This window comes from Aythya marila, assembly GCF_965140915.1.
Source record: "Aythya marila genome assembly, chromosome: 13".
In the NCBI taxonomy this organism is placed as follows: domain Eukaryota; kingdom Metazoa; phylum Chordata; class Aves; order Anseriformes; family Anatidae; genus Aythya; species Aythya marila.
This window is the reverse complement of record NC_139054.1, coordinates 17,693,033-17,707,880: the sequence shown is the minus strand read 5'-3', so window position 1 is coordinate 17,707,880 and position 14,848 is coordinate 17,693,033. Positions and strand designations below refer to the sequence as shown.

General features: G+C 41.7%; 1 protein-coding gene across 2 annotated transcripts in view; it reads left to right on the top strand.

Moving 5' to 3' along the window:
- Positions 1–14,848, top strand: part of PAK3 (p21 (RAC1) activated kinase 3) — an 87,944-nt gene that overhangs the window by 61,700 nt on the left and 11,396 nt on the right. For both annotated transcript variants that reach the window (XM_082770992.1, XM_082770991.1), the window contains exons 4-8: positions 1,518–1,671; positions 3,279–3,316; positions 5,794–5,925; positions 6,754–6,916; positions 11,665–11,728. In XM_082770992.1, coding sequence (XP_082627118.1) covers positions 1,518–1,671; positions 3,279–3,316; positions 5,794–5,925; positions 6,754–6,916; positions 11,665–11,728 — 551 coding nt within the window. The remainder of the gene's footprint in view (positions 1–1,517; positions 1,672–3,278; positions 3,317–5,793; positions 5,926–6,753; positions 6,917–11,664; positions 11,729–14,848) is intronic.

Below are 14,848 nucleotides of genomic sequence, written 5' to 3'. Positions count from 1 at the left end.
AATTAAAAAAAAAAAAAAAAAGAAACCATGAGTAATTTTTCTAGTCACTTGCCGTAAATCCTCAGTAATACGTTTTTAGAAGGGAGATTAAAACTGGCTTTAAAAAAGTGAGAAGGGGGAATGATGCTTCCAAACTTTGGAACGGTCGTGAGTTTTCTGTTTTCCTAAGCCTGCCTTCCTGTAGCCTGTCCACCACCTATTTGGTACCTACCTCAGAGCTCCCATTTTAGATGGGACTTTCCCCATTTTGGCCCATTGGTTTCACCTCCTACCACCTTCTAAGTTGTCCCACATTCTGTTTTAACTTTCTTTTCTTTCTTTATTTACGTCCATTACAGCCAGATCTCTATGGCTCACAGATGTGCACAGGGAAGCTCCCAGAGGTGCGTCACAGGCCCAAAAGAAGCTTGCATCAAAGTGCTTCTTTGAGATGTCATAGCACTGCAGCAGCAGGTTGATGTGTGTGCAGTAGATTTGTTGCTTGGCTTATCCCACTTTTTTTTCATTAATCCCAAACTCTGGAGGCCCATGTCACACATTGTTTTACAGAGAACTTCTTAGGAAGAAGCCATGTTAAAATGTGTGTCTAGGTTGGGGTGGCACCAAGGGTAAGCGTAAATGCACTTCAGGTGTAGTTTGTCATTCAGTAAGCCCTACAAATTCGCTGGTAGATGTTGGCTGTGCAGTAAATGGGGAAAATTATAGGCTCTCAAATTTAGGAAATTATACTGGATATTTAAAGCAATGTTTGTTAATACAATTCCAATGCAGTGATTTCAGTGGCTTTCAGTGATTGGATCAATTCTCAAATGCCACCCTTCCTCGTTAGATGTTTGAGAATTCATACAAGGCATTGGCACTCTCAGCCTGTTTTCTGAGTCCTGAATTTCTGCAGTTTTACAGTCGAGAACTTACAGAGCTGCAGGAGCTCAGAAAAGAGACGTCCTTAGCAGCAGTAGCTGTGGTACAACTCAGTGTTACAATATTGAGAATTTAAACACAGATGCTTAACCCTTCCGTGTTCCCTGATAATGGTGAAAATTGTCTTATCAGGGTGGGGTTTACCTTTTAATCAGACAGCAGTGATCATTTCAGCAATGTGTTTGCATTATTAAGCATTAAAAATCCAGTGTAAAGCTCCTAAAATACACTGTGTTGTCCACAAATATAGAATAGTCTTGTCATGTCTGCACTGAATCACCAGGAAAACGAGCTAAGCCTTAAATCATTATTCCATGGAAGAGCAGAATTGATTTAAAGATGAGTTTCATGCACTTTTTTTCCTGTCACGATCATAACTTTCTTTTCTTTTTAAAGTTGGATCCTGGTTTTATCTCTGTATTTTGTTAGAGAAGAGAATGATTGCATCTACTGTTTAAGCTTCTAATTTTAATGTAAGGTATCAATCAAAATTTCTGAAAGTAATCTTACAGGTAGCATGGGATCTTGGTAAAGATCTGTACAGCTGCAGCTCTTAAATACTCTAAATTAACATTCTTTCCACTTGGCATCTACAGGGCATTCCAGAGCAGTGGGCCAGGCTACTACAGACCTCCAACATAACAAAACTAGAGCAGAAGAAGAACCCACAAGCAGTTCTAGATGTCCTCAAATTTTATGATTCCAAAGAAACAGTTAACAACCAGAAATATATGAGCTTTACGTCAGGAGGTAAGTTACCATCTCACTGCAAAAAAAAAGGGATGTCAGGCCCCTAAGTGAGTCAAACTGAAGCTCAAGAATGCTCAAGAAGCAACCTTAGAAAATTACTTTTACTGGGTTACTCCTGAAATGAGTTAATTTCCTCTTTTGTCCATGAATGTCATTGAAACTCTAACTTTTATTTGTCTTGTTTTCGGAACTAAAGATGCTAGACAGTCACTGTCATTTTTAATCCAAAGCATCAGCAGCGAGAGATCATGTTTACTTCTATTTTATTGTTATTTCACAATATTCTGGGCTACAGGGCACACCCGTTTAGTTCATCTTATGAATTACTGTTGGATCCTAGGAGCAATAGATTATGGACTATGAAGAATTTTTTGTGGTATTTTATTAAGAGAAGAATTTTCAAGGATTTTCTGTATGAGCTGTAGAGAAGTCCCAGAGCAGTAATGTCCAGAGCCATTTCTGTGGCATTACAGGAAGATCCTCGTGATTTAGGCATTACCATGCCAAAGCCTGCAAACGTGACAGTGGTGTCATTTTTCCCATGGTTGTGTACAGTCTGCAAAATTGTAGTCTAGAGTTGCAGAAATGAGAAAGCAAGTCTGCGCTGTAGTTTGCCTTTTTTTTTTTTTTTTTTTTTTCTTTGGCCCATTTTTTTTCTCATTTCACTAATCAAGCTCTGGCTCATGACAGGTCTAGCAAGAAAGCAGAGGTGTTTCTAGATGCAGCACATCTGGCTTTTGTATTGATGTGTTCTGCTATTTCTTAATAACTGAGATGCATTTAAAACAGAAATGCCAGTAAGATGTATTTGTTTTGGTAAAGCTTGTGTCAACAGCTTCAGCTGATGAGGGGGTGTCTGTCCAACAGGGTGTGGAAAGCATTCGTGACTTAGCCTGCAGTGGTTCAGTTCCTACACATGATAGTCTGTGGTGCTGGAGTCTGTAATTTCCTCAGTTTGCTGGTTCAACCAATACAACTCCCAAAATGCAGTCTGGGGCAGCTTCTCAGAGGATCTTCTAAAAACCGTGCAGTTATATCCAGAAAATATTAACATTTGTCTCCTTCTTTAAAGGAAAGCATCATTAAATGTCTGCTAAAATAGCAAGTACTTCTGTGATGAAATGCAAAATTCTAAACAGTTAGTGTATGCTCCTGAGCTCAGTACTACCGAAAGTTAGAAGGATGGATGTATTCCTGTCCAGCATTAAAAGAAGGATCTAACATCTTAATCAGCTGTTACTGGGCTGTGTCAGAACAGAACCAACCTAGCTAAGGGGGATTCTGAAGCTTTTATGGGGACACGTGTGCAGCAAGCTAGAGAGAATCAATGCATGCAATTTATTTTAAAAACAAACAAACAAAAAACAATAACTGCTTTAGCTCTTTTGGGCAGTGGAAGCATTGGATATTGAAGAAAAATTTGTATTTGTAGAAAAACAATACCCTGGTATATTGTCCTGCTTCTCTCTTTCTGTGTAAAATAACTCCCGTTACTGGAGGGACGTTGTGAAAGAAAAATGATTTCAATTTGGATTTACTCGTTCTGTGGGATTCCCCACAACGGATGCTGTTTTATAACGGTGTTAATTTTCCCTTGCACATTGCAGATAAAAGCGCCCATGGATACATAGAAGCCCATCCTTCGGTGAGTGTGAGAGTAACCTTTTGGTTTCAAAGCATGTGATTGCACAGCAAACTGTGAGCTTTGACTTCCGTGATAGAGTGCCAGCCTTATAGGCTGAAAGGAAGTACATGGTAGTGTCTTTGCAGCAGCACCACAGGGATTACTGGCTATTTTCTAATTCCCTTTAAGAACTTCTCTACAGATTTTATAGTCTGGCTTTGCAGACAGAAGATTGCGTACTGTTGTTAGCCATGGTGGAATATATAATTCACAACAATATGCAGTACTGTCTAATTAGCCCATTTTCATATAGTTCTAACAACTTGGAAACCATTTCTATTAAATTTTATGATTTATCCTTAGTGCAGCTGGATATGTAGCTGAATATAAATAAGGCTATAATTGATATGTAACTCACTGGAACCGTAGAAAGAAAGTTTTAAGTAATGATTCACTCTAATTAATACTGAATTGCTGTAGCAATCCCAAAGATGTTCTCGTGACATTCACATTAATATTGACCAGATTTATTAGTGTTAATGTTAGTGCATTAAATAGCAAATGATTGAGTGGGGATTTGGCCTTTATTTTCAAGCGTTAAGCAACATCGTTTTCGGTTTGTGATTACACAGCAGAGACTGTTTATAATGAAATGAAAGTCATCTTCAAATATTCACACTTCTTTTTCAATAAATTTTCATTTGATACCACTTTCATTATCTTTGATAAAACATGAAACTTTTAAAAGGAAGTTCGGGTTTCATGGGAGCATAGTAAAGCCTTCCAGAGAGCTTTTCTGGTGGGTATGGACACACTGGCAGATGTTGTGCTATTTTGTTCTAGTAAACAGCCAGCAGTGAGACATCAAGATGTCAGCTTTTGAAAGTTACCTGCTCATAGGACGCTGGTTGAATGTTATAGAGAAAACATTGAAGTTGGAGCCATTGGAGTTCTTTCAAATTTCATTTCACTCCTTAATGGGAGTCTAGCATTAAATAATCTGACTTTATGTTCTAGCTACACAATTTAGTGCTGTCAGACCAAACATGGAGCCCAGTGGGAAAAAAAAAAAAAGTTATAAGAATTTAATAGAACAGAAATGTGATTATTCCCTTCATTATTTTTGCCTTAATATCTTCTCTCCGCATGTAAGCAAAATGCTAGTGATGTATCTAGAATGCTATACACTGATTTAATACATGACAGAGTAACCTACACCTTCCCATTAGGTCACCCTTGATAGCACTGCCCCTTAAACTAGCGTTGAGGATATCTCCTGTGTCATTCCCCCTACTTTTGGCCATGTTAATAGCCTATTAATAGCCATTTACCTTAGGAAGCTGGGTGATGGGGCTGCCTCTCACAGAAAATAGGATTCTCGTGTGTGTGTTCCTGGCATGTATGCCAGTGTGCACATGCAGGTGACTGAATGCAGCCGTGCAGCTATGCAGCACAGCACCGGTGTGGAGATGAATTAGTTCCCCCCATTTCCTCTGGGCTTTCCGTTACTGCTCTTTGCACTGTACTAAATTGATACCGTTTTAAAGATAAGTGGGTTTCAACTCACTTAACTTTAAATATCTGCACTCTAAGCTTCTGTTTACATGTAGACATTTATCTGTGTCTCAACTGATCAGCCAGACTTCCCTCGCCTGCCCTGTGTTTGTACTTCTGCCTGAAGGTCGACTGCACCCTGGCAGTAGCTTTTTTCTCCGCTGCTGTAATGGGAGCCTGGGTAAGCAGTTGGGACGTCTGCCTGGCAGCCACCACGAGGTCAGCAGGATGCACCGTGCCGCTGAGAGGCTGCATTCACGCTGGGTCACTGTCGCAATAAGAGAGAAATAGTGGAGAGATCAATGTGTCGCTTTATGATTAGATAAAGAGGAAGATGGTAGTGAAAAAGGAGCTGAACAGGGAAATTCAGCACTGTGGAAACATGTAATGTGACTACCCCAGGGGTAAAATAATAAAGAAACAAACAGCCTTTCTCTACAAAGCAAAATTCCCTGCAAGACAATGCAGGAGACTTTGCACTTTGAAGTGTGCTAATTAACCTAGCCAGCAGACACCTGTTAACTTAATTAACTGGTACCATTTCTGCAAACGCAATGCCAAAGCAATGAACTAGCAACTAGATGTAATTTCTAGTGATAGATTCAAGCATTACTTACGTGAAATCAGACTTCGACAAAACATAGGAATTATTCCATTGTTTTTGTTTAATTCATTACTCCAGTAATGTACACGTGAGACAGTTCAATAGCATATGTAATAGTTCATTGTAAAAACTAAAAAGCAAAAATGAAAAACACCGAGATGAATTAACAAAACATTGTAATTTGTAACCTTTAAATTGTAGGGTGTGTAAGTGAGGTGTCTAGGACTCACTGTAGGCATGTATAGATGGGTTTCTGATGGCTAAGCGGAGTTGTATGTAATTATCAAACCTCTTAAGTGCCAACATGGTGACTGTCAGTCATGCTACTGTCTGTCCACAGAGCACAAAAACAGCATCAGAACCCCCGTTAGCGCCTTCTGTTTCTGAAGAAGAGGATGAAGAAGATGAGGAAGAGGAAGATGACAATGAACCTCCGCCTGTTATTGCACCACGGCCTGAACATACAAAATCAGTAGGTCCCAGCTTCAGTCAGCACTGCTCGTGGTGTATTGAATGTTTCTGATCAGACAGCACTTGGGGCATGTTGGCGAAGGGTCTGAGGGCTGGAGCCCTGTCACAGGGTATTGCTTCACCCAAGCTACTGACACCAGGAAAATCTGATGGAACTTAATTATTTATTAAGTTAAGAGTTTCCTGCAATGCTGATTGGAACAATTAATTTTATTTTAGTATCAGCTAAGAGGTAGCATTGTTTCTTTTAATGCTGCTAGTACAAAAGTGAACAACTTTGTCCAGAGTCTGAAAGATTGTGATGCAAGTCCTAATGGCCGATCCTTAACGCTTGAAACGCTGTCGAGAAGGCAGTTCAGCAGTTATGACCAGAAAAGGGAAATGCTCGCTGCTTCTATTCAGATACCTATCTTAACTGATAAAACTAGTGTCCTAATACTCATTATTTTTGTTGCAAAACTGTTGCCTTCAGCACTTTATTGGTGCCATCTTTGGAACTGTTAGCAAATTTCCAACTGCGAGTCATTTTGTTACCCATATAAACAGATGAGCAACAAGGAACAAGGCCCTGGACACAGCTATTTCTCTATTCTGGCAGCACAGTAAATTCATTGTTTCAGTCATCTTTCAGAAAATAAAATAGAAAATGAAACTGGCCGTGAACTTGTGTAAAAGTAGCCTTCATTTATCTTTATTTGAGAAGTGGAAAGTGAAAAAACGTTTTAAGAGTCCTGTCTGTGGCAGTCAGCATCTTCCTAAGTGTTTGTGTCACAGTCTCGGGGCACCTCTGCGATCCACCTTTTTGACACACACTAATTTACTGTCACAGATCTACACTCGCTCTGTAATTGAACCCGTCGCTGCACCAGCACCGGCTAAAGAAGCCACAACTCCCCAGCCTGAAAACTCGAACACAAATACTTTGTACAGAAACACAGACCGGCAGCGAAAAAAGTCCAAGATGACAGACGAGGAGATCCTAGAGAAACTGAGTACGTATTCTGTATTTCGTGTCTGATAAAGCAGTGTCTTGTATGCGTGTCTCAAGATTTTATGTACCAAACGATCAACCTTAGTTTAGTGACAAAGGGTCAATTACTCCTCACACAAACTGTGCTTAGAGGGAGTGAAGGAACACTCTGGATATTCCTTCTGCCTCTGAGGGCAGCTCAGGATTTGCCTGAGTTTCTGCATGTGCTAAAATCAAAAAAAAAAAGAGATTATTTCTGCTTGAGCAGAAGTCTGTGGCCTAGTGAATGACCTCGTGAACTCCAGTGTGCTGATGCCCGGATTTAGCTGAATGTTTGGCTTCCTAAATTCTCTTTAGATTTCTGACTTCTCACCAGTCATCGGAGGCCAAATACAGAAATCTCTCTCTTTGAACCTGTAGACAGCTACAGAACTAAGCCTATTCCTTCAGCATGAAGGGGGTCTCCTCCAACAGGATTTTCTAGTGTTCTTACCGCTACCACTAGTATATCAGAGCTTGTTTTAATAAGAATTTTCCATTTTGACAAAGGACTCCTTTGAAAGGACATGAGTTGAGACCATGGATAGAGAACAGGTTTTCAGTGTGCCTCAAAATAAATTAAAAAATACTTTTATAGCAATCCTTATTTTATTTCTTAGCTTTATACTTATAAAGAGGCATCAGTGAGACACAGCTATGTGACCTGATCAGATAAAACTGCACTGCAAGCGTTTCTCAGGAGCTAGCCTCCAGCACATTCACTGCACGCTCCTCAGATAAATGACACCTTGACATAGCTGATTCCCAACCAGTTAATGCCATCAGAATCCTGACTGTTGGCCCCAAAGCCCTGCATGGATCATACACTAGGCAAGCACATTAAGCCCTTTGTGGTTTTACAACACAATAATCAGCTTCTTGCATGTTCTAGCTTTCAGTGCTGTGTTATCAGATAACAAACCCTTGAGTTGATAAGGTACCCCAGTTCACTCTGTCTCCTGTTAACTGTTAGGACAATAAGTGAATTGATCTACGCCTCATTGTTTGATCTCAAGGCCAATAATACTGTGCCTTTAATGGAGGTAACCACTTGGAAAGAGCACAGTCCGTATGTGGCTTCTTCACGGTGGTTTGTCAGTGGCTCGTTCTTGTGCTGAACCAACCTTTGTCATTATGTCCCTGCCACCGATGGTGGCTGTGACTGCAGAAGCTGAAGCATTTTTTTGCTGTTTGTATCGTTTTCTGCACCCTTGGCAGGTTGACAGGACCATACAGAACTGCATCTCAGTGCCGTTAGGGGGTACTGAAGGGATAAATTCCCTGGCTTTAGCTGAGGAGATAATGAAATAATGTGTTTATTCCAGGAAGTTTATCTGCAGGTAGGTCAGGTTATAAAGGGAGAAATTATAACTCCGTCATCTGAGGCTACATGTTTGAGGCAGGCATCTGCCATGAGATCTGCAGGTACCCTGCATACTTGAACATTAAGTATGTGTATCATTTACTGAAGCTCGTGTAACCTAGATTAGGACTGAGCCCATGAGTTATTGAGGGTTATACCTCTGAAATGTTTCATGCTTTCATGTATTTACTTTCTTAAGAATTTGATATCCAGTGCAAGGTCTGAAGATCTGCCTTGGCAAATTGGGATATGAACAATGAAAATCTTTCTGTACTTTCGTGAAGCCATCTGAAAATGGGGGTGATGCTCTTCTGTTGTAGTCATGGTCTAATTAGATTTAAGCATGTGGGTTTGGGTGCTTTTTGTTTGTTTGTTTGTTTTCAAACTCATATGACTTCTTCACCTTGCCTACTGTCTCTGCAGTTGGTTTTATTCTACTCTTACGAAGATGTCCCTTGCCCTCTTTTATCTTAAATTGCTTTCATATCTCTTCTCTGCTTGAAATAACTTGGGTTTTTTTAGAGACACATTCATTACACGTTTTACTAGGGAGTAAAGCCTGTAATACTGAGATAAGATCAAACAAAACTCTGTCTGTAATGAAATCATGAATATGTTCCACTGTAATTATGAAACAGAAGTGGCCCAATTCTGCTTTCTTATCCACTTAATTTAGGACTTGATAAAGGAAAGTGCTTAAAAACACCAAAATAGCTGGTGTGTTTATCTCTGGTCCAGAATAGGGAGTGCTCCTCTGAGCTGGAGATGCACACCAGCCCCTTTGTTGATTTCAGTGCTATCATATTTGAAAAGCAGTGGCTTAATTACAGGATACCAGACATAAACAAGTAACTTGCAAAAGCACCTCCTCAAGATATTAGGAGGGGCTATGAAATCTGAGTCAGTAGCAAATTGGGAAAATTTTATTCAAAGTATTTGTTCTCCAGTCTCTCTTTTTCTGTGCTCCTTTCTAACATGAACGTTTGTGAACTTCTGGTGTCTGTCCCGGTAGATACGCATTTCTATTTACTAGCTGACAACAGCACCAAGCTGGATGCCACCAACACAGTATTTTTCCTGTTACCCAGCCCAGCACAAGGTTACGGCAGTGCTTGGTTTGGTACTGCAGAGATTCACGGGGATCCTGGTCTGGGGGTGGTCAAGGTCAGCAGTGCAAGCTTCTTCCTGGACAAGCAGGAGGGAGCGTGTTCTTTTGGTTGGGTCCCTTCTTTCAGCCCATTAAAAAGGGAGTTCTGGAGTCCTCTGGTCATAATCCCCTTGGCTGAAGAGTTGTTTTACAGCAAAGACCCATTCTAGTGAAGCAGAATATAAGCTTCATCTCAGGTTCATTTTTCAGCGAGTTCCCACTTTGGCTGGGAAGCTTGTCCTTGTTCTGCTCCAGGATCCCACTGCAGGAGTTCAGCAACAGCCGTCCTCAGGGCATCCAATTTTAGCTATGGATTTTGAAGTGTAGCTGAAAACGGTGTGTGTGTGTCCTCTGCTTTGCGTGGAGCTGGGCAGCGTTTGGCATTCCGACCAGAGGAAAATACAAAAGTTAACTGGGGTCACTTAAGTGCCATGTCCTTGGCTTTGACTCCAGGCAAGACAATTGCAGTGTCTCTCAGCAGCGACAGCAGGGCAGGATCACTCCAGGCTACCTGGGGCTATGTCAGCATCCTCAGGCAGCGAGTGCTCGCGGTGCCACCGGCAGTGGGCACTGGCTGGCACGCCTGGAGTGCCGTGAGAGGGGAGCGAGTGCTGCAGCACAAAGGAAACCTTTCCCCTGCAGCTCCTGTTAGTGATCTTGCCAGGACCAGGAAAATGGTTTAAGCAAGGAGCGTGGCAGATGGTGTCGATGCCCTGTCTCCTTGCTGTGCTGGCAGGCAGGATCCCTGGCTGGGCATCCAGCTTTTAAAGCCCTCTGCCCTGGAGAACTGGCGGGGGAGAGGTGTTTGCTACTTCACTGCTTACAGTGAATGGCGTGCCACCTCGTTTGGCTTTGGACACGGAGGTGAATAAGTACGTATTTGTACTGGTGATGCAGGAATATTGTCAGATCAGTCAAAGTATTCCACAAAATGTGGGCAATCTTTCCTCCTGAGCTAATCTCCTCCAAGCATTTCAGTGACGCACATTCACACTTAAATTTTTCAAAGTCATTTGGATTGCCATTTAACCATCAACTTAGACACTGTTGTTTGTGTTTTATGTAGGCAACTGCTGGACCAGAAAAAAAAAATGTTGTTTTTGAGTAACTCCTTTGGATTTGTTTTAATTAGCAGATTTTGGCTCTTTCACTCGATATAAGCTTAGTATACTGATTGCTGCTTTCTTTCCTTCCCATTCAGACTGCCTACATCTCTGAGTGGGCAAGAAACCATCAAGCTGTGCGTGCTCTAATTCTAGCTTTCACTGGCAGTGCTCCAAAATTGCCTGGGACCTGGCTGTCCCATGCCTGGGCCAAACGGGCTGGCCCTGCTCTGCTGCCGGCAGCAGCAGCCGGGAGGTGGCAGCAGCCCGTCCAGCCTGCTTCGTGCATCACGGAGCTACCAGCACCTCCTCCTGCAGCTCTCCTTGCCGCTAGCAGTGCTGGTTCTGGAGCAATGCTGCTGCTGTTGTTTTGTATGAGGTTGGTAATTGTGAGGATCTCCCTGCTGAGAGTCAAATGCTTGTTCCTGGTCCAGGTCAGGGTGAAGGCCAGCAAGGCAGTGCTTAAAATGGCACAAGCACCGTCTCCTTTGTAAATCATTGTGAGGTAATCAGTTGTGAGGGTCATAGTTTTTAAAAAACCATAATTATTTATTGTAACATGAGATGTTCTCCTTTAAAAGGATGAAAACATTACTTTGGCAAACTACTGGAAGATTGAGAAGATCCCTTCTTGTAAACACTTTGCTAAGGTCTTCCAGTTCTGAAATGGCATCTGTTCATTAAAATTGATTTGAGAACCCAAGGTGCATCTCATCTTTGAAAGTATTAAAACTTGTGTAGAATCATACAGAGTATTTATTCTGAATAAAGGAAAAAAAGGCTCTGTTATTCCAGCTCTCATTAATGTTTGTAGACAACAGACAAGCACTTGCATGGATGTTTGTTTATTTCTGATATCCGTGTCCTATCAATATATTTACATGTTGCCAGTTCCTTGTCAAGGTGCAGAGACACAGGCAATCTCCAAAGGACTGTTTAAAAAAAACAAACAGTTTTTTATGGAGTCCAGCTGTGCTGTAGAGCTGCCTGAATTGTTGTTGATGATTATTATTATCCACCTGACTGCGTGCAACTCACAGCCCCATACAGCATGTCTGACCTCTCAGATGGTGGTATCTCCATTTTGAAGTGAGCATCTTTAATTCTGTTTCTTTCAGGGAGCATAGTGAGTGTGGGAGACCCTAAGAAGAAATACACCCGATTTGAAAAAATTGGCCAAGGGTAAGTCCAATCATAGTTATCTATACAAAAACACGGGCTGGGTGTTTTTGCTGGTAAAATATCAAGTGTGAGTCTGGGCAAGCTCCAGACACACTCAGACGCTGCATTTAGATTCTCCCGTCTCTCACTTCTCATCAGTATTTTAGCTGTGGCCAGAGGGAATCATTAAAGACACCTTGCTGCTGGCAATGTCTTATCTGCAGCAAGGAACAGATCCTGGACAATCTGCTGTCCCTCTAGTGTGCAGCATTTATTTTCTTAGAAGAAAACATTTTTATGTGTCTCAAAATAATGTAGCCACACTAAAGAAAGAAGAAAAAAATATTCTGTCTCAAAGAGCAACTTGCCAAATGATAGTTGTCATATAAATAAAAGCTCTCAATAGCATTTCTTTCAAACATTTTGCTAAAGATGTCAGTGATCAGGAATAAAAAAAAAAAAAAAGAGTTTAGAAACTTAAACCCATGCAAAACAAAATAAAGGAATAAATCGGTAATAAAGGCAGTGCAGATGTGCAAAACACTTAATGAGGAAACGCACCACCTGCCTGCTGACAGACCACTCTGGGATCCTGCAGGTTTTATTTACTGAAAATAATCTACCAAGCTATTCCCTTTTGAAACCCTTACTTCACTTATCCTAAATAGGAGTGATCTGAAATAATTCCTATGTGAGGAGACAAGAACAAGAGAAATTACACCAAAATGAGGTATCGGATGTGCATTTTAAATAGACAGACTGCCTGCTCAGTCCAAGTTTCCTATGTTGTAATTCCGGGAGGGCTAATGCCATGTGTGTAAGACCAGGGCCGTGCTGCTGCTTGCGTACGGCAGAAAGCTGTGTACTGACATCAGGAGATGGTTTTCTGCCCTAACCCTCTGTGAGGTTTGAACCCAGGGTAGCACGTTGCTGACCGAGAACTGATAAATACTGAAGAAAACCAGACGCTCTCATGCTCTTTCTCCGGCAGGCTTTATAGTAGATATATCTTACTTGATAAGACGCTGGTGGGGAGGGGTTTCTTCTCCATTTGTTGTACGCAACCCTTTCTGAGATTCCAGCTTGCTTTCTACCTGCAGCTTTGGTTCTCACTGTCACTGTATGTCAGTGGGCACTCAGAGCTGTGCCAGTCTCTCAAAAGATAAGTGTCAGCTGAAGGCGTGAGATTCAGATTAAACATGTGTGAACAGATTCTTGCTGTCACTGTCAGAAAACGACCGTCATCCTCACTCTTTTATTTTGACACTGCTGGAAGTGAGGTTGTACAAAGGTACCGCAACAACTGGTGGAAAACAAGTGGCTAAGACCTGCCCTAAAAGGGTACCTAAGCAGATGTCCTGCAGCCAGAAGGTTGCATGCCCTTCTCACAGAGGGGTGTGTTGCTGTAACCACCTCATGGCTTTAATGCTGCAGCTTGATTTAGACAGCTGGGGAAACACCCTAAGGAAAAAAAGTCATTATAGCTAAACCCTGCATTGGATGTCTTGCAGATCTGCATTGCTATTGCAGAGAACAGCTGAACGTGAGACTGTTTTGACACCTGTTTTTTGGACTCCAGCTACATGCAAAGCCACTTGTTGAAGACTTGCTGTAGCTTTTATCATGTAAATTAGAGTAATTCTTCTCAAATACTAAAACAGTGAGTGCGCTCAGTAATGCACTTCAGATTATTTCATCCTGCAGTATGTAAAGGAGGTGCTTAGGCTCTCAGTATGACACTGGGGAGACGTGAGGAGTATTTTCAGTGCAGCTAATGAGTGGAGGGCAGGAGCCGGGGCTGCTCAGCGAAATGCAGGTAGCAACTTTTTACGTAAGGAGGAGTGAATCGACCAGGCAGTAGCACCTCGTGGCTCCATACAGTTGGTAAGTTAATAAACAGTGGGATGCTTTCACAGCCACTTTGCAGTGAACAGTAATTAGCAGACCTGTGCTGAAGCATGGGCCAGCTTCAGAGCTGAGTCTGTGGTTTGTAATTTGTCTCTGGTTTAGGACTGAAAACGTTGCTGACATTGGAGGAAACTTCGTTAACTAGGGCTTGGCAAAGAGGCTGCGTTTGCTCAAGCTGTGCTTAGCTCTTGCTAAAGACAAAGCAGTGTGGAGCCATGAGCAGCATGGGTTCAGGGCTTCTATTTTTTCTTTCTTGTTTTTTTTTTAAACTTGTGTTGCACTGCATCATAGTGACACAGATCTAATTGTTAGTCCTGGTACTTGCCTAACTGCATTAAAACGGAGATGGTACAGAAGAGTTTGAGAGTTAGATACAGATCAGAAATTATAGCTGCTTAGAAGTAAAAGTCCCTAATACAGAATCACAGAGCCCTTGCAATTAATTCACAGCTTTACTTAAATTACTCACCTTTATCTAAACTCTTCACAGATGGCCTGAGGCATAGCAAAATGTGCCCTCATTTAAGTGGCTGTTTTAAAATAAACCCTGACAGGACTTTACTCAGGAGGTGTAGCACAGTGTTAGCAAATCTGAATAAATGGTGTTGGCTTTTTATGAAAACAAATTGGATTAATCTCAACAATTAGTCATAGGCAAACACATTTGCATTTATATTAAAAGAATACATAGCATGCCCAATGATAACATTGTTCTCAACACTGGTATGTGATCTCTGATGCCTGTTGAAATAAAATTTCTCAGAAATGTTTCTGCCTGCAGGTAAACAGAAACAAACTGGGTGATCATGCAAAAATGAGCAAAAGGATTTTGTGTTTTCAATCCATGGGGAGTTTGCCAGATGCACGTTCCCACATCTCAGAATCCCCACCCTGGCTCTCCTGTGGCTCACTGTCCATGCACACACAGGCTTCATAAACGATGGCAGTGTAAGCCTGTGGCTTAGCACAGAAGGAAACCCCAGCAGGGTTTATAAGCCCACAGTTGCTTTTAAACCCAAAGGGATTTCCTCTGCTCATGGCCCTTTTGGCCCTTCACAGCCTTGCAGGGGAAGAATGGCTTTTAAAGAGAGGCGGATGGCAGGCAAAACCCCTCACTCGTGTTTTGGTAGCCCTACACTAGCACCTGTGTCTGCTGAATGGCTCTTGACAAAAAGAAGCTGTTTTGGGTTCTTCTGTTTGGAGTCATTCTCAAAACCAAGAATGCAAAACAGG